This window comes from Pleuronectes platessa, chromosome 13 (genome assembly GCF_947347685.1).
Source record: "Pleuronectes platessa chromosome 13, fPlePla1.1, whole genome shotgun sequence".
Taxonomy (NCBI): Eukaryota; Metazoa; Chordata; class Actinopteri; order Pleuronectiformes; family Pleuronectidae; genus Pleuronectes; species Pleuronectes platessa.
In genome coordinates, this window is record NC_070638.1 from 606,832 (window position 1) to 631,538 (window position 24,707).

The window sequence follows — 24,707 nt, forward strand, 5'->3', positions numbered from 1 at the left end:
TGTAACAAACCTGTTAGAGTGGAGAGAAGCAGTAGAGAAGATAGAGCCTGATGCAGTGAGAGCATGTTGAATCCAGGTGATGTTGGTGCTTTGTAGATTGAACTGGTCTGAATATGGAAGCTCCTCTCTCTTCTATAGTTCAGTAGCAGCTCAGCTCCTCCCTGAATCTCTGCGTCTCCTCTTAGATCTGGACTTTCTCTTCCTCCACACTGGGAGCAACAGTTTGTTCAAGCTGCAGCTGGGATTTGTATTTGAGGGATCTTGTTCAACCTGAACTTCAACAAAGGTAACTGAGGTGGTGAAAAGATGGATCCCCTCTTCAAGGTTTGGAAACATGAGATGATCATGTTTTATAAACCTGATGATGAGTGGAAATCGTTGCATCACTATTACCAACGTCAACTGGTGAGGAAAGAGAGTCTGATCAAATACTAGATGGTGAACATCAGAGGCAGAACAGAGAGATTTAAATTCAGCTGCTTTCATCAATTACACAGAACAAGGATCTAAGTTCTAGACTCACACAAAGTCTGAAGGTGTTTGAGACCAAAACTCCACATGTGACAAACCTTCTGTCATAATCACTGGACTTCAGTGGAATTTTACTATAAACATGTTCAACAAAACCATGAAATATATGATTTTTAGAAGAATAATGATCCAAACTCAACATGTAAAGTGAAGATGAGAGGACCCAGCATTGAACCCTGTGGTGCACCACACATTTAAGAAATATCCTACAGAACCTGATGATTGTTAGAATTCGTTTTATTGTGAAACAAACGTCATCACAAACCACTGAGGTTAAACAGTGAGTGACTCCCTCTAGTGGAGGATGAGGAGTTGTGTGTTTGCTCCACAGGTTTTTGTACAGAGTTGTGTAGTTTCCTGTCACTGTGGGCTTCACAGCACAGTAGTAAACAGCAGAGTCTGTCACTGCAGCAGAGGAGATCTGCAGTTTGACATCATCTCCTGACAGGTGAGTGAAGAACCTTGTTTCTGACTTCAGAGAATCTGACCTTCTTGTCACATTGAACCCTGAGATGTACAGGAGGAACTCTGGAGCTTGTCCTGGATTCTGTCGATACCAGAAGAAATAATCATTACCAGTTATTGTCCTGGAGAAATTGTAGGACAGAGTAACAGAGCTGCCTTCTACACTGAACTCTGCAGTCTGGTCTGGAGTCAGTTCATCACAGCTGACACCTACAGAAACAGAAACATGTGGTTAAAGACCATGTTAAACTCTGACTGTCTGTTCCAGTGGTTTCTAGAAACAGATCCTCTGAAGACATTTGTTATTCATGCTTTGACCGACCTTTCAGGATGAAGAGAAACAAAGGCCAGACTCCAGCGTGACGCAGAGGGAACATCTTACAGACACTATCTGAGGTCTGCTGTAGATATTGAATGCAGCACAGCAGGAGGTCTTTTCTGCTCTGCTCTTTGTCAGTGTTGCTCCTCCCTCTCTGTGCGTCCTCTCATATCACTGCTTGTTACCAATACCTAAACCACACGTCGCTTTATTCTGCAGCTTTCAGATCAAACACACAAACTTGTGATGTGGAGTTGTGTGTTTGCTCCACAGGTTTTTGTACAGAGTTGTGTAGTTTCCTGTCGCTGTGGGCTGCAGAGCACAGTAGTACACAGCAGAGTCAGACAGCTGCAGCTTCTGGATCTTCAGAGGAAATGAGGTCTGGTTGACAGCAGCATCTGTTCTTCTGTCCCTCTGTCTTTCTGCTGGATTATCTGCTTGTGTTGAGAAGCGTTGCAGGAGAAGCTTTGGGAAATCGTTGACTTGTTGTTTGTACCAGAGCAGAGTTGGAGTTGGATCATTGGTCTGAAAAGTACAACCCAGTGTGAGTGTCTCTCCTTCAGCAGCAGTGAGGCCTCCGCTCGGCTGCATCACTCTGTCGTCTCCATCACACTCTGAGGAACAACACAACATGGAGAGGAAGAGACAAATCAAGAAAGAGGATTTCTGACTGACACCAGATCAGTAACATGTTCAACTGCTTCACGTGGAATCATGTTGTGTTTTATTTCTTACTAAAGACCAGAGCAGCAAGAATCATCCAGAGCCGATGTTCCATCTCCACAACAAGGTTTAACTCCACAGGAGGAACTCGCTGAGGTTCAACCTTCAGTCTGACACGTGGTCTCCTCACAGCAGTTATCACGCACACCTACTGACTTATATCGCCCTCTAGTGGAGGGAAGAAGCTGAGGTGAGCAGTGAGGAGAGGAGGCTTCTGGCAGCTGGAGTTTTTGTACAGAGTTGTGTAGTTTCCTGTCACTGTGGGCCTCACAGCACAGTAGTACACAGCAGAGTCTGTCACTGCAGCAGAGGAGATGATCATGTGGATTTGGTTCTGCTCCACTTGGATCTTCAGTCCAGATGTTGGAGCAGCTTCTTGTCCTGAAGCATATTTTGAGAGGAGGAACTCTGGAGCTTGTCCTGGATTCTGTCGATACCAGAAGAAATAATCCCCTGGGTTCACTTTGGAGGAGTTATAGGACAGAGTAACAGAGCTGCCTTCTGCACTGAACTCTTCATTGTGGACCGGTGTGAGTTCTTCACAGCTGATTGCTAAAGGAGAAAAGTAACTCTGTTGTTTAAGGATTCAAACACAATTCACTCTGTGAAGTTTTAGGAATTGAACATTTTTGTTCTGTATAATGTAACAAACCTGTTAGAGTGGAGAGAAGCAGTAGAGAAGATAGAGCCTGATGCAGTGAGAGCATGTTGAATCCAGGTGATGTTGATGCCTTGTAGATTGAACTGGTCTGAATATGGAAGCTCCTCTCTCTTCTATAGTTCAGTAGCAGCTCAGCTCCTCCCTGAATCTCTGCGTCTCCTCTTAGATCTGGACTTTCTCTTCCTCCACACTGGGAGCAACAGTTTGTTCAAGCTGCAGCTGGGATTTGTATTTGAGGGATCTTGTTCAACCTGAACTTCAACAAAGGTAACTGAGGTGGTGAAAAGATGGATCCCCTCTTCAAGGTTTGGAAACATGAGATGATAATGTTTTATAAACCTAATGATGAGTGGAAATCATTGCATCACTACTGTTGGTTTTTGTGAATATATAATATATAATATATATATATATATAATATATAAACCTAGGGCTGCCCCAGCTTCACTTCTCTTCCCACCAACAACAGGAGGTCAAAGGTCTAGCTTCCAGCTCACCTTCTCAAGGAAATCTCCTCGCCCTTCAAGCTCTACAAACTCCTTGTAGCGACGCGATGTCCTGCAGGAAAACTTCAACAAGCAACGGAGCTTCACAGCTCAACAGAACCGCTAAGGCAGAAACCTCTCGACCAACCGGAGACTTCACCGAATTGCTACTGAACAGCAACCTCTTTTCCTTGTATCTCGGACTGGTAACAATCTGGGCTTAATAATTATACTGCGCTAAGCAAGACTGTTTATTTGATTCTGTGTGTGTTTATAAGTTTAATATGTGTTTCTGATATTGTGTTCTAAGTTATATTAAAGCTAATGTTAGATAGGCCCTTCACAGACTTCCTTTGTAGGTCTCTCTGACTCTGGCATTCTCTGATTAAGATCTACACAGACACGCATAGCATTTCACCTAATTTAACAATCCCCCTTGGCCGTAAAGCCACCTCAGAAGAAGGGGGGGGGGGGGGGGGACTCTTATTTTAGGGGATTAAACCACCATTTTGACAGCATTCTAGAAAGGTGTGAGGTCAGCAATTTTGGGAGGCCCCCAAATTTACATTCACACAAACACTCATATACACCTCCTTGTTAGTTTGATTGTTTAGTAATTTGTGTTTTTATACTTTATTATGTTCATAATAAATGTTCTTCTTTCACAAATGTTCTGTCATTAATGTTGCATAAGGGAATTATGCCAACCGTTACACTGTTAAGAACTCCATAGCCTTCACTGTTCATTATATCATCTTTAATAGTAAAATATTGAGATTTCTAATCGAACTAGATCTAAATGAGACTGATCTTATTCTATAAACTGGCTATCTTTTCCCTTCTTTGAAGGGTGGTGTTCCGGGAGACAACTTTAACCAATTAAAGTTATGATTTAATATTAATATTTTAAATATTAATGTTTATATTTTATTTTGATAACCAAATTTATTGAGTGCCTAAAGGCACACCATTCTATGGTAACACTTTTAAAGCACTATTGCACAACATGAATGGTGCCCCGTGTAAGGCAGAGTACAGTTGAAAAAAAAATCATGACTAAGCAATGTTAATCTGTTTTAATAAGTAAATTTGGAATTTTCCGTAAAACCAAAGATTTGAATTCAATTCCTCTAGTCTGCTACCGGAGTAGACATTCAACCGTATTTAAAAACAAGTGCATTGTGGTGAAATTTTATTTATTCATAAATTAAATGTTTATTAATAATTAATTATTAAGAACTACCATTTTAAGTCATCATAGTGTTACCCTAAAAGATTGCCATTGTTGCTAATAATTCTAGTTGAACGTTCTTTGTTGAAATTTTAAGAATTTCTTTTAACATTTGAATATCACATATTCAATGTTAACTGGTCAAGCTGCGAAATTGCCTGTAACTGTTAAATGCTTTTGAATTAGGACATAGCGTGCCACCGGCCCTATGTAACAGAGCTTGTACCTGGCTGTTACTGCCTAGCATATCAGCCCAAGTTGGATAAGAGAACATGAGAAAGAGCCACAGTGTGCTCACAGCCCTGTGAATTTATAGAACCCCTAACTGTTACTGCCCTGCATATCAGTTATTGTGATACAAAGTTTGGTGAATTGTTTTACTCACCATAGTTTTGGTTAGGCTAGTGTATGATCAAATCCACACTACAAGGTGTCTGCCATCGCAACACCAAAGCCATTCACACTGTTTTTGATTCATAAATTTAAATCTAATCCTTAAATTTCAGACCCAACAATGGAGAATCCCTGTGTAGAACAGTTTGTTTCTTCCCTAGCACCAAGCCTGACCCCTGGCTATCCTGAATTCATCAACAAGTTGAACTTCAATGACTGTAATAAAGAAATAGATTCTCTACTGAACGACAGGTGTGATGCACAAACAGCATCAAAGGGTCCATTGTTGAGATGTATGATTCTTAATTTCCACAGGCAAATCAACCTTGCCTGTCAGAGCACAGCAGCCATGGAACAGGAGGTAAATGCCCTTAGAGCACAAAATGCTTTTCTCCTCCAGGAGGTTCAGACTGCTAGTAAGAAAACTCTGCACTATTTGGAAGACCTGCACTCAGCAGAGTCAGATCTGTTTTCACACAAGGAGGAATTGTTAAAACTTAGATTAGAAGGCGCGGCCTCACATCAGTTTTTGAACCAATGCGATTCTGGTTATTCCGATTCATACTCCTCTGATAGTTTACAGTTAACTCCCTCTTCACTCCCAAGATGGGACAGAATCCCATCCGACCCGAAGTCTTTGGGAATGAAGTCACTTTCTGATCCTCCACTGACAGGAAGAGGTAACAGCTTCCTAACCGCCCATCTTTCTGACTCTGAGACTGACATTGATGACACATGTAGTTTATCTTCAAGAACACATTGTGCCTCATACACTTCTCATCCACTGCTGCATGACACATTTTTCCATGCACAACTCTCGAAAGGGGGGACTTCAACATTCAAAAATGTTTTAGCACCTCCCCCTCAACCAGAGAGACCTGTAGCAGGTGATGCACGCAGCCGGACCTCACAGTGTCCGCACTTCAAGTTGCTGGAGTTTCTAGCTGAAGATATTGAACATTTGATCCAGACAACTGTGATCACAACATTGATAATTACTTTAGAGAACTAGATCTCAGCTTAAGTGATGTGCCAACTGCAACAGAAAGAGAGAAGGTTAGACTTGTGTTAAAAACCAGCTCTACAGCTGTTCACAAGTTAATTCAGTCACTTCCTTCCAGTGTCACCAGTAACTACAGAGAGCTCCTGACAGTAGTCGAGGAATTCTCTTCTACTGCTGATGAGATAACAGCCATTGTCAGAGCATCCGAAATTAAACATTCACTTTGTGAAAATCCCAAGGATTATTTCAGACGTTTGAGGCATGTTTATTTTCAGGGAAAGAACGAACCAGGCCTAGAAGAAAATCCCACCTTCAAGGCCATGTTCTTACCCAATTTACATCCATGTATACGCACACATGTTGTACTGATGACCCAGGAAGGAAAACCTTCAATGCAGAAGAGAAGAAAGATGTCACAGGTGACTTGGGAAACTGTTATCACTCTCAAGGCTACAGTTGGTGCAACCAAGCCTGTCAGAACAAACACCAAGGTGTCACATTTATCCACAGCCTCGAAACTTCACCCTCACCACAAAACGAGGGGGGGTGACAGCAGGCAGTGTGGGGACACAGAGCGTATCCGCCTTGTCCATCAAGTTCCCAGAGATAGGCATTCCCACAGTAGAAGCTGCAGGAAGCCGTACTCTGACATTCTGGCCCAGACAAACAACCTCTACTCAGAAGATGACGACAGCATCTCTGAGTACAGTTCAGAATATGGTTATGACCGAGCACACAATGACAGCGCCTCTGAAATCCACTTAGAGCCTGGCTCCGCAGATCATTACAGTTCTGAGCCGGGACACAGGCGACCAAGAGCTCGCTCCTCACAGCCATAACCAACACAACAGTTAAATCCTGTACGGACAGTCAGTATTAAGTTTCATGCAGTTAAAATAGGAAAACTGTTTATGATTTAATTTTAATATTTTTAATATACATTAATGTTTATATTTTATTTTGATAACCAAATTTATTGAGTGCCTAAAGGCACACCATTCTATGGTAACACTTTTTAAGCACTTTTGCACAACACTACTACCAACGTCAACTGGTGAGGAAAGAGAGTCTGATCAAATACTAGATGGTGAACATCAGAGGCAGAACAGAGAGATTTAAATTCAGCTGCTTTCATCAATTACACAGAACAAGGATCTAAGTTCTAGACTCACACAAAGTCTGAAGGTGTTTGACACCAAAACTCCACATGTGACAAACCTTCTGTCATAATCACTGGACTTCAGTGGAACTTTAATATAAACATGTTCAACAAAACCATGAAATTGATGATTTTTAGAAGAATAATGATCCAAACTCAACATGTAAAGTGAATATGAGAGGACCCAGTATTGAACCTTGTGGTGCACCACACATTTAAGAAATATCCTACAGAACCTGATGATTGTTAGAATTTGTTTTATTGTGAAACAAACGTCATCACAAACCACTGAGGTTTAACAGTGAGTGACTCCCTCTAGTGGAGGATGAGGAGTTGTGTGTTTGCTCCACAGGTTCTTGTACAGAGTTGTGTAGTTTCCTGTCACTGTGGGCTGCAGAGCACAGTAGTACACAGCAGAGTCTGTCACTGCAGCAGAAGAGATCTGCAGTTTGACTCGTTTCTCAGTCTGGTTGATGTGAGCAGAGAAATCAGACAGAGTTGGATGAATGGATCCTTCCTTTGTGATGTAGAGCAGGAACTCTGGTCTGGATCTCTGCTGTTGTCGGTACCACTGGATGTTGTTGATGGATCCGTCATATTTACAGGTCAGGTTGATGTGTCTTCCCTCTGAAACTACTTCTTCAGTACTCTCTGGTGTTATGCTGTCCATGGAACCCATGGACAGCAATCTAATGGTTATACCCCTACCCACAGAAAGACCCACCCACCCCCAGCCAGCCTACCCTATGCAGCAGAAGTACATACATTAAGAGAGACTTTAGAATATATATTTTTATATATAGATGTATATGGTGGTTGCCATCTAATCTTTCTCTTGCACTGGGCTTTGTATGATCTCATAGTTCCACTAGAAAGGGGTCCAGATTCTCTCAAAGCTCTGTATGGAACCTTTCAGCATATATCAGATTTTCTCCAGTTTCAAGACAGACATGGTGTCTCTAATCCATCTACTGAATATGGGAGGTGTTTGTTCCTTCCATAGGAGTAGTATCAGAGGTCAGGAAGGCAGAGAGGTGAAAGCTTTGACAACATGGGCCCTTAAGAGGACGAGTTTCATCAGTAAAGCCAAAAATGGCACATAATGGGTTTGGAGGGATGACCACATCAAAAACTGTAGAGTAAGCATGAAAGATGTCTGCCCAAAATGTTCTAAGGAGAGGGCAAGACCAGAACATATGAATGTGATCAGCTGGTTGACTTTTACAGCGGGGCAAGAGGGGTCAACATCAGGGGAAATCTTGGCAAGTTTAGCCCTGGTCCAGTGAACTCTCAGGATGATCTTGAGTTGAATTAAGCTGTGTCTAGCGCAGGGGGATGATGTGTGAACTAAGTTTAGCGCAGCCTGCCACTGATCTTCTCTCAGGACCACCCCTAGGTCTTCTTCCCAAAGTGTTCTAGTTTCTTGCAGTGACTAGGAGGAGATGTTGCAGATTTGATTGTGAAGGACTGAAATTAAGCCTTTACGGTGTGGAGTCAAAGTGAGAAGATTGTCAGTTGTGTTATCTGCTGGTAAATTTGGAAATGAAGCAATGTTTTTCTGCACAAAATGTCATGTGGCAGGTCGAACTTCTCAGAGAGTTGTGCGAATGATCCAAGTTTGCCCTGAAAAAAGAGGCTACGTGTGGAAGTGATGCCTTTTGCCATCCAGATTTTAAAAGCTGAGTCCAAGGTAGAGGGTGGGAAATAGTCATTATTGACAACTTGGGGGTGAATTGACATTGTAGACAGGTTGAAATGTCTTTTACATTCGAACAGATTCTAACTGAGTTAAGGACAATTGGGTTGGAGAAGAGTCGGGTATGTGGGGTCGGAGGGGACGGAGCGCATAAGACAGAGCGCAAGTGGACCGGGCCGCCTGTGCACTCAAGATGAATCCAGGCCTCACTGCTGTCAGGTTGATAGTCCTCAATCCAGAACAATATTTTCTGGATATTACAGGCCCAGTTATAATATATATAAAATTCGGAAACGCCAAGCCAGCAAGCCCTTTGGGTCTTTCAAGCGATTGTCTTTTGATCCTGTGTGATTTACCACTCCAGCTGAATGACGCTATGCATTGGTCCAAAGTTTAAAAAAAACTTTTCCTTGTCAAGATGGGAATGTTTTAGAAGAGGTAAAGGAATTTTGGTAACTAAATCATTTTAATTAGGTTAACTCGACCGACCAAGGAGAGCGGCAGGCTGGACCATCTCACCATATCTTGTTTACACTTTTCAAGGAGCACTCCCAAGCTCTTGATACATAGCAGTGAAAAAAGTGGGCGTGATTTCTACTCCAAGGTATTTAAATCCCGTCTTTACTACTTTGAATGGGAAATGTGATGGGGAAATTTGAGAGGGAGCCTGATAGAGAGGGAACATTTCACTCCTCTGGAGATTCATTTTTTAGCCAGATATTTTCCAAAAATGATTTAGAGTATTGACAATTGAGGGAACTGCAGTCACAGGGTTAGATGTATATAATAGCAAGTCATCTGCATAGAGGGATAACTTGTGAGTAAGTCTACCTCGCACTATAACTGAAACTCATCAGGTTGCCTAAGGGCAATGGTGTTTGGTCTTTATAACAGAAGTTACAGAAAGTAGCTGAGATGATTTAAAGCGTCCATCACTTTAAACACTTTGCCAACACAACACGAACCTGTTTTAAACTCCTGAAGTAGCAACGACAGTTTTTCATCATCGCTAAACTTTATTCTTCTGATAAAGAAAAAACAGCTCAGTGTCACTTTAATACTTGACATCAACCAACAGTGTAGATTTGATTTCACCTGATTTAAAGACATTAAGTGACGAGTAAAAGGATCTAAGTTCTAGACTCACACAAAGTCTGAAGGTGTTTGAGACCAAAACTCCACATGTGACAAACCTTCTGTCATAATCACTGGACTTCAGTGGAACTTTACTATAAACATGTTCAACAAAACCATGAAATTAATGATTTTAGAAAAATAATGATCCAAACTCAACATGTAAAGTGAAGATGAGAGGACCCAGCATTGAACCCTGTGGTGCACCACACATTTAAGAAATATCCTACAGAACCTGATGATTGTTAGAATTTGTTTTATTATGAAACAAACGTCATCACAAACCACTGAGGTTTAACAGTGAGTGACTCCCTCTAGTGGAGGATGAGGAGTTGTTTGTTTGCTCAACAGGTTTTTGTACAGAGTTGTGTAGTTTCCTGTCACTGTGGGCTTCACAGCACAGTAGTACACAGCAGAGTCTGTCACTGCAGCAGAGGAGATGATCATGTGGATTTGGTTCTGCTCCACTTTAATCTTCAGTCCAGAGGTTGGAGCAGCTGGTATTTGTCCTGAAGCAGAGTGTGAGAGGAGGAACTCTGGAGCTTGTCCTGGATTCTGTCGATACCAGAAGAAATAATCCGCTGGGTTCACTTTGGAGGAGTTATAGGACAGAGTAACAGAGCTGCCTTCTACACTGAACTCTGCAGTCTGGTCTGGAGTCAGTTCATCACAGCTGACACCTACAGGAACAGAAACATGTGGTCAAAGACCATGTTAAACTCTGACTGTCTGTTCCAGTGGTTTCTAGAAACAGATCCTCTGAAGACATTTGTTATTCCTGCTTTGACCGACCTTTCAGGATGAAGAGAAACAAAGGCCAGACTCCAGCGTGACGCAGAGGGAACATCTTACAGACACTATCTGAGGTCTGCTGTAGATATTGAATGCAGCAGAGCAGGAGGTCTTTTCTGCTCTGCTCTTTGACAGTGTTGCTCCTCCCTCTCTGTGCGTCCTCTCATATCACTGCTTGTTACCAACACCTAAACCACACGTCGCTTTATTCTGCAGCTTTCAGCTCAAACACACAAACCTGTCATGTGGAGTTGTGTGTTTGCTCCACAGGTTTTTGTACAGAGTTGTGTAGTTTCCTGTCGCTGTGGGCTGCAGAGCACAGTAGTACACAGCAGAGTCAGACAGCTGCAGCTTCTGGATCTTCAGAGGAAATGAGGTCTGGTTGACAGCAGCATCTGTTCTTCTGTCCCTCTGTCTTTCTGCTGGATTATCTGCTTGTGTTGAGAATCGTTGCAGGAGAAGCTTTGGGAAATCGTTGACTTGTTGTTTGTACCAGAGCAGAGTTGGAGTTGGATCACTGGTCTGAAAAGTACAGCCCAGTGTGAGTGTCTCTCCTTCAGCAGCAGTGAGGCCTCCGCTCGGCTGCATCACTCTGTCGTCTCCATCACACTCTGAGGAACAACACAACATGGAGAGGAAGAGACAAATCAAGAAAGAGGATTTCTGACTGACACCAGATCAGTAACATGTTCAACTGCTTCACGTGGAATCATGTTGTGTTTTCTTTCTTACTAAAGACCAGAGCAGCAAGAATCATCCAGAGCCGATGTTCCATCTCCACAACAAGGTTTAACTCCACAGGAGGAACTCGCTGAGGTTCAACCTTCAGTCTGACACATGGTCTCCTCACAGCAGTTATCACACACACCTACTGACTTATATTTTCCCTCTAGTGGAGGGAAGATGCAGAGGTGAGCAGTGAGGAGACGAGGCTTCTGGCAGCTAGAGTTTTTGTACAGAGTTGTGTAGTTTCCTGTCACTGTGGGCCTCACAGCACAGTAGTACACAGCAGAGTCTGTCACTGCAGCAGAGGAGATGATCATGTGGATTTGGTTCTGCTCCACTTGGATCTTCAGTCCAGAGGTTGGAGCAGCTAGTATTTGTCCTGAAGCAGAGTGTGAGAGGAGGAACTCTGGAGCTTGTCCTGGATTCTGTCGATACCAGCAGAAATAATCCCCTGGGTTCACTTTGGAGGAGTTATAGGACAGAGTAACAGAGCTGCCTTCTGCACTGAGCTCTTCATTGTGGACCAGTGTGAGTTCTTCACAGCTGATTGCTAAAGGAGAAAAGTAACTCTGTTATTTAAGGATTCAAACACAATTCACTCTGTGAAGTTTTAGGAATTGACCCTTTTTGTTCTGTATAATGTAACAAACCTGTTAGAGTGGAGAGAAGCAGTAGAGAAGATAGAGCCTGATGCAGTGAGAGCATGTTGAATCCAGGTGATGTTGGTGCTTTGTAGATTGAACTGGTCTGAATATGGAAGCTCCTCTCTCTTCTATAGTTCAGTAGCAGCTCAGCTCCTCCCTGAATCTCTGCGTCTCCTCTTAGATCTGGACTTTCTCTTCCTCCACTCTGGGAGCAACAGTTTGTTCAAGCTGCAGCTGGGATTTGTATTTGAGGGATCTTGTTCAACCTGAACTTCAACAAAGGTAACTGAGGTGGTGAAAATATGGATCCCCTCTTCAAGGTTTGGAAACATGAGATGATCATGTTTTATAAACCTAATGATGAGTGGAAATCATTGCATCACTACTACCAACGTCTACTGGTGAGGAAAGAGAGTCTGATCAAATACTAGATGGTGAACATCAGAGGCAGAACAGAGAGATTTAAATTCAGCTGCTTTCATCAATTACACAGAACAAGGATCTAAGTTCTAGACTCACACAATGTCTGAAGGTGTTTGAGACCAAAACTCCACATGTGACAAACCTTCTGTCATAATCACTGGACTTCAGTGGAATTTTACTATAAACATGTTCAACAAAACCATGAAATTGATGATTTTTAGAAAAATAATGATCCAAACTCAACATGTAAAGTGAAGGTGAGAGGACCCAGCATTGAACCCTGTGGTGCACCACACATTTAAGAAATATCCTACAGAACCAGATGATTGTTAGAATTTGTTTTATTGTGAAACAAACGTCATCACAAACCACTGAGGTTTAACAGTGAGTGACTCCCTCTAGTGGCGGATGAGGAGTTGTGTGTTTGCTCCACAGGTTTTTGTACAGAGTTGTGTAGTTTCCTGTCACTGTGGGCTGCAGAGTACAGTAGTACACAGCAGAGTCTGTCACTGCAGCAGAAGAGATCTGCAGTTTGACTCGTTTCTCAGTCTGGTTGATGTGAGCAGAGAAATCAGACAGAGTTGGATGAATGGATCCTTCCTTTGTGATGAGGAGCAGGAACTCTGGTCTGGATCTCTGCTGTTGTCGGTACCACTGGATGTTGAGGATGGATCCGTCATATTTACAGGTCAGGTTGATGTGTCTTCCCTCTGAAACTACTTCTTCAGTACTTTCTGGTGTTATGCTGTCCATGGAACCCATGGCTGGAAGATGAGGATTATTCATGTCAGTGAGTCTGAAGAGAATCAAACATCAAGAGACTCAACAGGTTCTTGACTTTTTCTAATAAATGTGAAGATTTTTCCACAGAGTAAATTGTTAAACTCCACAAATAAACCTCCTGTCATGAAATGCAGAAGAAAAATTATGATGATTCCACAGGTTCAGTGAGACAGAGACTAGTTGTAGAACTCACCTATGAAGGGAGATAGAAAGACAAAGAGGTGAAGCAACATGTCTTAGTCTTCGTAGTTGAAGCCAAACAGATGAACAATGTTCTTCCACTGCAGGAGAATGAAACCACTCAGCAGCCTCTCTGCTGCACAGTCGTCCTCAACATCCAGCTCATTGTGCTTTGACTTCCTCCAACATCTCTGCACTGGACACTCCAACCATCTCATTGGTCGAGTTGGACCGAAGTGGGCGTGGCCAGTCTTTATTCTGTTAGTGTTTGGTCTTTATGTTTAACACTTTTTTATTGTTTTTTGGGGGGTAATCAATACAGTTCTACAATTACACATCACAAATCTAATGGTTATACCCCTACCCACAGAAAGACCCACCAACCCCGAGCCAGCCTACCCTATGCAGCAGAAGTACATACATTAAGAGAGACTTTAGAATATATATATATGTATATGGTGGTTGCCATCTAATCTTTCTCTTGCACTGGGCTTTGTATGCTCTGATAGTTCCACTAGAAAGGGGTCCAGATTCTCTCAAAGCTCTGTATGGAACCTTTCAGAGTATATCTGATTTTCTCCAGTTTCAAGAAAGACATGGTGTCTCCAATCCATCTACTGAATGTGGGAGGTGTTTGTTCCTTCCATAAGAGTAGTATCAGAGGTCTGGAAGGCAGAGAGGTGAAAGCTATGACAACATGGACCCTTAAGAGGACGAGTTTCATCAGTAAAGCCAAAAATGGCACATAATGGGTTTGGAGGGATGACCACACCAAAAACTGTAGAGTAAGCATGAAAGATGTCTGCCCAAAATGTTCTGAGGAGAGGGCAAGTCCAGAACATATGAATGTGATCAGCTGGTTGACTTTTACAGCGGGGGCAAGAGGGGTCAACATCAGGGGAAACTTTGGCAAGTTTAGCCCTGGTCCAGTGAACTCTCAGGAGGATTTTAAGTTGAATTAAGCTGTGTCTAGCGCAGGGGGATGATGTGTGAACTAGGTTTAGCGCAGCCTGCCACTGATCTTCTCTCAGGACCACCCCTAGGTCTTCTTCCCAAAGTGTTCTAGTTTCTTGCAGTGACTAGGAGGAGATGTTGCAGATTTGATTGTAAAGGACTGAAATTAAGCCTTTACGGTGTGGAGTCAAAGTGAGAAGATTGTCAGTTGTGTTATCTGCTGGTAAATTTGGAAATGAAGCAATGTTTTTCTGCACAAAATGTCATGTGGCAGGTCGAACTTCTCAGAGAGTTGTGCTTAACATCAACCAGCTGTGTAGATTTGATTTCACCTGGTTTAAAGACATTTAGTGACGAGTAAAAGGATCTAAGTTCTAGACTCACACAAAGTCTGAAGGTGTTTGAGACAAAAACTCCACATTTGACCAACCTTCTGTCATAATCACTGGACTTCAGTGGAACTTTACTATAAACATGTTCAACAAAACCATGAAATTTATGTTTTTAGAAAAATAATGATCCAAACTCAACATGTAAAGTGAAGATAAGAGGACCTAGCATTGAACCCTGTGGTGCACCACACATTTAAGAAATATCCTGCAGAACCTGATGATTGTTAGAATTTGTTTTATTGTGAAACAAACGTCATCACAAACCACTGAGGTTTAACAGTGAGTGACTCCCTCTAGTGGCGGATGAGGAGTTGTGTCTTTGCTCCACAGGTTTTTGTACAGAGTTGTGTAGTTTCCTGTCACTGTGGGCTGCAGAGCACAGTAGTACACAGCAGAGTCTGTCACTGCAGCAGAGGAGATCTGCAGTTTGACTCGTTTCTCAGTCTGGTTGATGTGAGCAGAGAAATCAGACAGAGTTGGATGAATGGATCCTTCCTTTGTGATGTAGAGCAGGAACTCTGGTCTGGATCTCTGCTGTTGTCGGTACCACTGGATGCTGTAGATGGATCCGTCATATTTACAGGTCAGGTTGATGTGTCTTCCCTCTGAAACTACTTCTTCAGTACTTTCTGGTGTTATGCTGTCCATGGAACCCATGGCTGCAAGATGAGGATTATTCATGTCAGTGAGTCTGAAGAGAATCAAACATCAAGGGACTCAACAGGTTCTTGACTTCTTCTAATAAATGTGATGGTTTTTCCACAGAGCAAATTGTTAAACTCCACAAATAAACCTCCTGTCATGAAATGCAGAAGAAAGGTTATGATGATTCCACAGGTTCAGTGAGACAGAGACTAGTTGTAGAACTCACCTATGAAGGGAGAGAGAAACACAAAGAGGTGAAGCAACATGTCTTAGTCTTCGTAGTTGAAGCCAAACAGATGAACAATGTTCTTCCACTGCAGGAGAATGAAACCACTCAGCAGCCTCTCTGCTGCACAGTCGTCCTCAACATCCAGATCATTGTGCTTTGACTTCCTCCAACATCTCTGCACTGGACACTCCAACAATCTCATTGGTTGAGTTAGACCGAAGCGGGCGGGGCCAGCTAATCACCTGTTACTGCTGTGAAACGATTCATACGTGGAGACGACTCCAGCTTCAGGGAAACCGATGAAACTGCAACAGTAGAGTTCAGTATTATACGTCTTGTGATTTGTCCAATTGTGGTTTTGAACCAGTTTCAACTTTAAAGATAAAACAGCAGAGACGGGACAATATAGGTCGATGCCTCAAGTATAACAACACATGACACAGTGAACATGACTCAGCATCTCGTCATCTTTGAGACTTTCTGTTATTTTATATAGAAAATAATCTGCTGGTCATTCGTCTGTTTAATCATCACAACAAAGAATCTGGACTGGATCATAAGAAACACTGAGGTTTAACGGTGAGTGCCTCCCTCTAGTGGAGGATGAGGAGTTGTGTGTTTGCTCCACAGGTTTTTGTACAGAGTTGTGTAGTTTCCTGTCACTGTGGGCCTCACAGCACATTAGTACACAGCAGAGTCTGTCACTGCGGCAGAGGAGATGATCATGTGGATTTGGTTCTGCTCCACTTTAATCTTCAGTCCAGAGGTTGGAGCAGCTTCTTGTCCTGAAGCAGAGTGTGAGAGGAGGAACTCTGGAGCTTGTCCTGGATTCTGTCGATACCAGAAGAAATAATCCCCTAGGTTCACTTTGGAGGAGTTATAGGACAGAGTAACAGAGCTGCCTTCTGCACTGAACTCTTCATTGTGGACCGGTGTGAGTTCTTCACAGCTGATTGCTAAAGGAGAAAAGTAACTCTGTTATTTAAGGATTCAAACACAATTCACTCTGTGAAGTTTTAGGAATTGAACCTTTTTGTTCTGTATAATGTAACAAACCTGTTAGAGTGGAGAGAAGCAGTAGAGAAGATAGAGCCTGATGCAGTGAGAGCATGTTGAATCCAGGAGATGTTGGTGCTTTGTAGATTGAACTGGTCTGAATATGGAAGCTCCTCTCTCTTCTATAGTTCAGTAGCAGCTCAGCTCCTCCCTGAATCTCTGCGTCTCCTCTTAGATCTGGACTTTCTCTTCCTCCACACTGGGAGCAACAGTTTGTTCAAGCTGCAGCTGGGATTTGTATTTGAGGGATCTTGTTCAACCTGAACTTCAACAAAGGTAACTGAGGTGGTGAAAAGATGGATCCCCTCTTCAAGGTTTGGAAACATGAGATGATCATGTTTTATAAACCTAATGATGAGTGGAAATCATTGCATCACTACTACCAACGTCAACTGGTGAGGAAAGAGAGTCTGATCAAATACTAGATGGTGAACATCAGAGGCAGAACAGAGAGATTTAAATTCAGCTGCTTTCATCAATTACACAGAACAAGGATCTAAGTTCTAGACTCACACAAAGTCTGAAGGTGTTTGAGACCAAAACTCCACATGTGACAAACCTTCTGTCATAATCACTGGACTTCAGTGGAACTTTACTATAAACATGTTCAACAAAACCATGAAATTCATGATTGATGATTGTTTTTACCTCAGAAGCAGGTGCTCGCGCTGTAGGTTGTCTCTCTGTCCTGTTAGTGTTTTAGTTAGTTGCTAATGGTTTATTTAGTGTATGAAACATGTTTAGTAATATGCAACTTTTCTTTTGTAGATGACTGTGTGGTGTCTTGTCATTTTAGTTTGTTAATTTCAGTCTCTTCTGTGTATTTTCGGTTTCCTGTTTTATTTTATAGTATCTGTCCCTTGTGTGTGGTTTCCATCTTCACTTCCTTTCGGTGATTGTCTTCCCAGTCCTCATGTGTTTCACCTGGGGTTAATTGTTCCTGCCTTCCCTCTGTGTCTTCTTAAGCCTCTGTGTTCCCCAAGCCCGGGGTCGGTTTGTAATAGTTGTTTTCTCCCCACGTCGTGAGAAATGGTTTGTTTGCTCCTGCTGTTTCGTCCAGCTTCTCCTGCTTCCTCGTTCCTTGTTCTCAGTGCGCCTTGTCGCCAGTGTTACTTTTGTTAGTGTTCTTGTTTTGTTTTTGTCTTGTTTAAACCCTTTTATTATATTAAATACCTTTGTTTGTAACCTCTGCATCCTGGGTCCATCTCCTCCCTGCAAACCATAACAGACTGTGGCTGTTTGTCCATTATATGTTACAGAGAATAAAGTTAAACTGTCTCCACTAAGCCTGACTCAAGTGAAGTGAATGAATAAGCAGCAAAGCAAAACAGAGACCGTCACATTGGTGCCATGACCCGTCGATTCTCCTGCTGGATGGTGGATTCTTCAGCGCCGATCTGGGGATTGTTCTGCTGCTGCTGGTCTTCTCTGTGTGACCAGGTGGACATGTAACTTGAATTGTGTTGAGCTGAATGCAAATATATTAAGTTTTTTTTTTCCGCCTCATCTGTGTTTAACTTTTTACATTTTGATATTTCATTTTTATTTCTGATACTGTATATTTTTTTATTTGATGAGGTTGATGGGTGTGCTAAGATGATTTGATCTTAGCACACCCCATAGCACACCCCATAGCTTTGGCAGGGGTAGGGGAAGAGGATTGTTGAGTTCTCCTAAGTTCTTGCAGTTTGAAACTCCTGTTCTGGGGCATGATAGTGTAATTACGCATGAGTCTCAAAACGCCAGTTCGACTATTAGTAGCCCTGATGCTCTTGCCACTGAAATTGTCAGTCAGATGGGAGATGTGATCCAGCAGGTTAGTCAGAAGGTATTACAGAACATTATGACTCAACTAAGCCCATCTGTTAGCACCCCTTTAACCAATGCTCTCACCCCACCGCCCAAAGATGACATGTCAACTTCAAACATGCTAGATGCCTCCCATGTGCAGCTTGTGTCTCACAGAAAGCTGAAAGATCCACCATGCTACAGAGGGGACAGCTCTGACCCTGTTTCCGTGAGAGAATGGGAGGATCTCATGAGGGCTTTTATTAAGAGAGGTAATCTGAGATCTGAGGAACAAGCCGAGGAAATCCTCATTCATCTTAGAGGCAAAGCTAGAGATGTTGTAAAGTTTGGTACCAGGAACAGTGACATTGACCTCAACCGTGACCCTGAGGCTATCTATGGTCTCCTTCGAAGGCACTTTGACTCAGCCCCATGCTCACCACTCCCATTAGCTGACTTCTACACCACTTTGCCGGAGAAAGGTGAGGGTGCATTTGACTACTGGCTCTGGCTGCACCGTGCCGTTGACCTTGCCATTGAACGTCTTAAAGAGCAGGGCAAATCACTTGACTGTCCTGGTACTGAGGTGACGCGCATGTTCATAAGGAACTGTCCCTCTCCTGAACTTTCTATGACCTTTCGTTCCAAGATGATGGAAAAGTGGACTGCTAATGAAGTTCAGGACATTTTGTATGAGTATCATTCAGGTTTGACCTCCACACTGAGCAAGGCAGCTAAGGAGAGATTAACAATGAACACGCAGCACACTGCCACGCCGACAGCTACTGGGGGGAAAGGCTCACCGCAGTCGCAGGCCACAGACTCTGCTACCCTGGAACGCCTTATTAGCATGCTGGAGAAAGTGCTCCTGCAGAAACCTGTTCACTCGGGCCCAGCCAGACAGTCTGGCCCATGGCGGACTAGGATTGAAGGGTTACATGAAATGCCTTGTTCTGTTTGTCATGATGCTGCTCACTCAACCTTCACCCACTGTCGTGACCATAGACTCTGTTTCCAGTGCCACTCACCGAACCACTCTAGGCTTGCTTGTCCTGGCCGGACATCGTCAGCCATTCATCAGCAGCAGGAAAACTAGTGGATCCGCACGTTAGGGAGGATAGTGTGGATTATGATAGTGACCCTCCCAGCTGTGATAGTGATGACATTGAATCCTTATATGAATCTCTTTCTTCATTTGCACCATCTGGAAAGACTGTTATTTTTCAATTGACACACAGACTTCAGAAATCTGACAGCTTATTCTAAACCGATGTTTGTGCCGCAGGTGGTGTTCAACTGAAAGCGATGATCGATAGTGGCTCTATGTCATGTTCTTTAAATGAAGCTGCTGTTTCACGCTTTTGTTTGATTGTCCTGATTTGAGAAGTGGTCATGCTGATGATATTGTTGTTGTTGGTGCTGGAGGACACCATGTTTACCCTTCAGCTGTCTACTATTTGGAGGTGGTTATTTATGGGTTCAAGTTGCTCATCCCAACACTGGTCATCCCTGGACAAGTAGATGACATGATTGTCGGTAGCAATGCTATCAAGCTGTTAATACACTTGATGAAAAAGTCTGAGGACTATTGGAAACTTCTGGCTGCACCAGTTGACATCGCAGATGATGAATGTGGCCAGTTTTTGTCCCTGCTCTCAAACACTGACAAATGGCGGGGAGGTCCCATGCCTGACAAGATCGGCACCGTAAAGTTGAGGCAGAGTGTTAAACTTGAACCCCCTTATCAGTAGGTAGCACAGTGATTGTTGAACCGACACAATCAAGATCCAGGCCCAGAAATGTGATGGTTGGCCGTGTTGTCACGCCTATGTGGGGCGATAGGTGGGTTCCTCTTAAACTTAGCAATCCTAGCAGTAGGGCAGTGACTCTCAGGAGAAACTGCAAGATTGCAGATGTTTTCCCATGTGTCGCAGTAGAGGAGTTGTCTTCACCCGAGAAAGTGTTTGTCAATAACCATGGTGTTACACAGGCCTCTGTGACAGCAAAGTCCCCTGAGCAGAGACAAGATTCTTTAGACAAGTTGGGATTAAAAGACTTAGACTTAGAGGGCTGCGAGGTTTCTGACCAGTGGAAAGATAGACTTTTGCAGCTTGTTGAAAAGTATGAGTCTGTTTTTTCCAGGGACAAGATGGACTGTGGGGAGGCTATGGACTTCGTCCACAAAATACACCTCGTGGATGAGAGACCATTTCGCCTGCCCTACCGCCGAGTACCACCAGGCCAGTATGAGAAGCTGAGAACAGCACTCAATGAGATGGAGGAAAGAGGCATCATCAGCAACAGCGAGTATGCATCCCCACTGGTCTTGGTGTGGAAGAAAGATGGAAGTCTGCGCATCTGTACTGACTTCAGATTGCTCAATGCAAAGACTGTGAAAGATGCACACCCACTGCCTCACCAAGCAGATGCCCTTGCTGCGCTTGGAGGGAATGTTTTCTTTTCCACCATGGACTTGACATCTGGATTCTACAATGTACCACTGCATGAGGCACACAAGAAGTACACAGCGTTTTCCTCACCCTTTGGCCTCCAGGAGTACAATATGATGCCCCAAGGTCTGTGTAACAGTCCTGCAACCTTCATGCGGATGATGTTGTCCATTTTCGGAGACGAAAACTTCAGCAGCTTACTGTGTTACCTGGACGACTTGTTGGTTTTCGCCCCCGATGAGCAGCTTGCCCTTGAGCATCTGGAGATGGTGTTTTCACGTCTGAAGAATCACAAACTTAAGCTGGCCCCCAAGAAATGCCATGTCCTGAAGAGCTCAGTTAAGTTTCTTGGACATGTCATCTGTGCAGATAGAGTTAGGACGGATTCTGACAAGGTTAAAGTCATTGCTGATGTAGGAGAGACGGAGTTGATGGAGAGTGATGGTGTCACACCCTCCTAACAAACAAACCTGTTAGAGTGGAGAGAAGCAGTAGAGAAGATAGAGCCTGATGCAGTGAGAGCATGTTGAATCCAGGTGATGTTGGTGCTTTGTAGATTGAACTGGTCTGAATATGGAAGCTCCTCTCTCTTCTATAGTTCAGTAGCAGCTCAGCTCCTCCCTGAATCTCTGCGTCTCCTCTTAGATCTGGACTACTACCAACGTCAACTGGTGAGGAAAGAGAGTCTGATCAAATACTAGATGGTGAACATCAGAGGCAGAACAGAGAGATTTAAATTCAGCTGCTTTCATCAATTACACAGAACAAGGATCTAAGTTCTAGACTCACACAAAGTCTGAAGGTGTTTGAGACCAAAACTCCACATGTGACAAACCTTCTGTCATAATCACTGGACTTCAGTGGAATTTTACTATAAACATGTTCAACAAAACCATGAAATTGATGATTTTAGAAGAAGAATGATCCAAACTCAACATGTAAAGTGAAGATGAGAGGACCCAGCATTGAACCCTGTGGTGCACCACACATTAAAGAAATATCCTACAGAACCTGATGATGGTTAGAATTAGTTTTATTGTGAAACAAACGTCATCACAAACCACTGAGGTTTAACAGTGAGTGACTCCCTCTAGTGGAGGATGAGGAGTTGTGTCTTTGCTCCACAGGTTTTTGTACAGAGTTGTGTAGTTTCCTGTCACTGTGGGCTGCAGAGCACAGTAGTACACAGCAGAGTCTGTCACTGCAGCAGAGGAGATCTGCAGTGTGACTCCATTTCTCTCCTGGTTCAGTTCAGCTGTCAGTCGAGGGTCTGGAGGAGTCGCTCTCACCACTTGAGGCTCTTGTGTATCAGTGATCAGGAGAAGATAGTGAGGAGCTGATCCAGGATCCTGTCGATACCACTGGAGGTTGTCAGCTTTAACAGAATATTGACAGGACAGAGTGACAGGACGGCCCGATGCTGAAAACACCTCAGCACTGCTGGCGGTGACATCATCTTCCAAGCTGTGACCTAGTGATGGAAACCACATGTTACATTCACACTAACGTTCCAATGAGACTTGTCCAGGGTTTGAATGTTGATCCTGATGAATTGATCCTGTTAATGGCAGACTCAACAGTTATCAGTGGTGAAGTGAGGACATCTTTATCATCTGGATTTGTGATGAGGAAATGTTTTAATCTTTAACAGGAACTAAAAGAATATCCAAACAAGATGTCTTCCTGTTTCAGGTTTTCTTTTCTAAATCATACGAACCTACAAGAGCTGAGAAGAACAGAAGTGAAGCCAGTTTCTCCATGTTGACAGAGAAGCTGTGAGGGTTCAGTCTGATGTTCTCAGCTGGAATCAAAGCGTCTGAACCAATCAGCTTCCACTGCAGCCACTGGGAGGAGAGCAGGGCTCCGCCCCTCACATCTGCTGGTTATACTGGGCTGCACATGTCTACTGTTCTTAACCACTTAGTGCTGCATGACTGCTTCAAATGTCTCTAACTGAAAGGTTTCCTCAGTTTGATGAACACACTCTGTATAAACCTGACCTCCTCTGTTTTATCTCCCTTCATCTGACTCGTTCTCACTCCTGCATCCGAACTCTTCCACAGTTACTCTCCTTTACACTTTGTCCTCTTACTTCACGCCAGGTCCACATGTTCTCTCCTCTTTCTCTTTCTCTACTTCTGCAGCCAAAAGCTTTTATTACCAAAATAGAATTCAAACCTAATTTTCTAACCAAAAAACTCTTCTCCATCTTTTCCAACCTCCTCGACCCCCCCAGTCCCCCCCACTCTTCTACCAAGCCATTTGTCAACTACTTTACAAAAACGTCTGATGACCTACTCTCCTCATTTTCTAATCCTCCTTCTATGACTATATCTCCATCATCTTCATCTTCATCCCCTTCTCTTTCCTCTTTCACCCCCCCCCCCCGTCTCCCAATCAAGTTCTTACCTTGGTAACCTCCGCCCCCCGACCACCTGCCCCCTTGACCCCCTCTCATCCAGTCTATCGCTCCTGACCTTCTTCCTTTTCTCACACATCTTATCAACACTTCCCTGTCCACTGGCTTTTTCCCTAACTCTCTCCTAAAGAACCCCCCCCCCCCCTTGACCCGTCTGAAGTCAATAACTACAGACCTGTCTCTCTTCTTCTCTTTCTTTCCACAGCTCTGAGCGAGTGATCTTTAATCAACTCTCCAACTATCTCCATCATAACAACCTTCTTGACCCTCACCAGTCTGGTTTCAAGGTCACTCAACTGAGACTGTCCTCCTTGTCTCTGAGCAGCTTCACACTGCTAGAGCTGCCTCTCTCTGTCCTCTGTCCTCTGTCCTCATCCTTCTAGACCTCTCTGCTGCATTTGACACCGTGAACCACCAGATCCTGATTTCCTCCCTTCAGGTCCTGGGTGTCTCAGCCTCTGCTCTCACCCTGCTCTCTTCCTACCTCAATGAACGCACTTATAGGGTAACTTGGAGAGGATCTGTGTCTGAACCTTGTCCTCTCACTACTGGGGTCCCTCAAGGTTCTGTCCTGGGTCCCCTCCTCTTCTCTCTCGGCTCTGTCATTCACATACAGGGTTTTTACTACCATAGCTATGCTGATGACACCCAACTAATCCTCTCTCTTCCCCGATCTGAAACACAGGAAGCAGCAGGAGTCTCTGCCTGTCTGACCGACATCTCTCAGTGGATGTCTGCACACCACCTGAAGATTAACCTTGACAAGACTGAACTACTTTTCCTTCCAAAGAAAGACTCTCCCACCCACGACCTGACTATTAACTTGACAACTCCGTGTTAAAAATAATACAATTACTAATTAAAACGATAAAGTTAGCAGTTAGCAGTTCTTCTCGCCAGTGATGTGAAGTCTTCTGGCTTTGTGTGGTTTCTGCTTTAGCGGTTCTGTTGAGCTGTGGGGCTCAGTTGCTGGTTGAAGTTCTCCTGCAGGACATTGAGTCTCTTCTAGGAGTTTGGTAGAGCTTGATTTGCGAAGAGGTTCCCTTGGTGAGTTGAGCTGGAAGCTCCACCTTTGTGCTCCTCTCGTAGAGTTGGATGCAAAGAGAAGATGCAAGCTGGAGAAATCAGGCTTCTCCTCTTGGCGATGCAGGAAGAGAGGCTGGCAGCCTTCCGCCCTCAGACGGATTGAAGAAAGAAAGAGAAGAGGGGGAGACCTGGCCACAAAAACACTGTCCCAACATTGCTACCGTGCTGTGAAAGAATCAGGTCCAGTACTTGGTCAAACCTCACACCCCAGCCCGTTTACTCCGATCTGCTTCGGCCAATCGGCTCGTTGCTCCCTCACTGCTCAGCACTCATCAACATCATGACTGTTTATTGTTGTTGGGACCTACAGCCACAGAGAACTATAAAATGAGGACTGGTG

The 24,707-nt window shown here is 43.7% G+C and overlaps 1 long non-coding RNA gene and 7 gene segments (V, D, J or C); 1 reads left to right on the forward strand and 7 right to left on the reverse strand.

The window, feature by feature from the left end:
• Positions 1 to 165: 165 nt before the first annotated feature.
• Positions 166 to 1,497, reverse strand: LOC128454227 (T cell receptor alpha variable 26-1-like). The segment is given in 3 exon segments: positions 166 to 402; positions 1,020 to 1,206; positions 1,319 to 1,497. Coding segments are annotated over 3 exon segments (246 nt in total).
• LOC128454228 (uncharacterized) lies at positions 884 to 3,845 on the forward strand. Its single transcript, XR_008341613.1, has 3 exons — positions 884 to 979; positions 2,866 to 2,966; positions 3,169 to 3,845. It is a non-coding gene; the product is annotated as an uncharacterized LOC128454228 (long non-coding RNA).
• Positions 1,412 to 2,238, reverse strand: LOC128454223 (T cell receptor alpha variable 18-like). The segment is given in 2 exon segments: positions 1,412 to 1,929; positions 2,051 to 2,238. Coding segments are annotated over 2 exon segments (435 nt in total).
• On the reverse strand, positions 2,187 to 2,757 carry LOC128454220 (T cell receptor alpha variable 3-like). The segment is given in 2 exon segments: positions 2,187 to 2,590; positions 2,691 to 2,757. Coding segments are annotated over 2 exon segments (459 nt in total).
• Positions 3,846 to 10,013: 6,168 nt separating the features above from the next.
• LOC128454661 (T cell receptor alpha variable 26-2-like) lies at positions 10,014 to 10,785 on the reverse strand. The segment is given in 2 exon segments: positions 10,014 to 10,480; positions 10,593 to 10,785. Coding segments are annotated over 2 exon segments (441 nt in total).
• Positions 10,786 to 11,196: 411 nt separating this feature from the next.
• On the reverse strand, positions 11,197 to 13,533 carry LOC128454452 (T-cell receptor alpha chain V region RL-5-like). The segment is given in 3 exon segments: positions 11,197 to 11,203; positions 12,837 to 13,149; positions 13,362 to 13,533. Coding segments are annotated over 3 exon segments (360 nt in total).
• On the reverse strand, positions 13,405 to 15,728 carry LOC128454453 (T cell receptor alpha variable 34-like). The segment is given in 3 exon segments: positions 13,405 to 13,544; positions 14,991 to 15,353; positions 15,566 to 15,728. Coding segments are annotated over 3 exon segments (543 nt in total).
• Positions 15,729 to 22,001: 6,273 nt separating this feature from the next.
• On the reverse strand, positions 22,002 to 22,839 carry LOC128454996 (T cell receptor alpha variable 21-like; the record flags this gene model as incomplete). The annotated part of the segment is given in 2 exon segments: positions 22,002 to 22,333; positions 22,580 to 22,839. Coding segments are annotated over 2 exon segments (375 nt in total), but the record flags the coding sequence as incomplete, so codon positions are not given.
• Between the last annotated feature and the right edge of the window lie 1,868 nt (positions 22,840 to 24,707).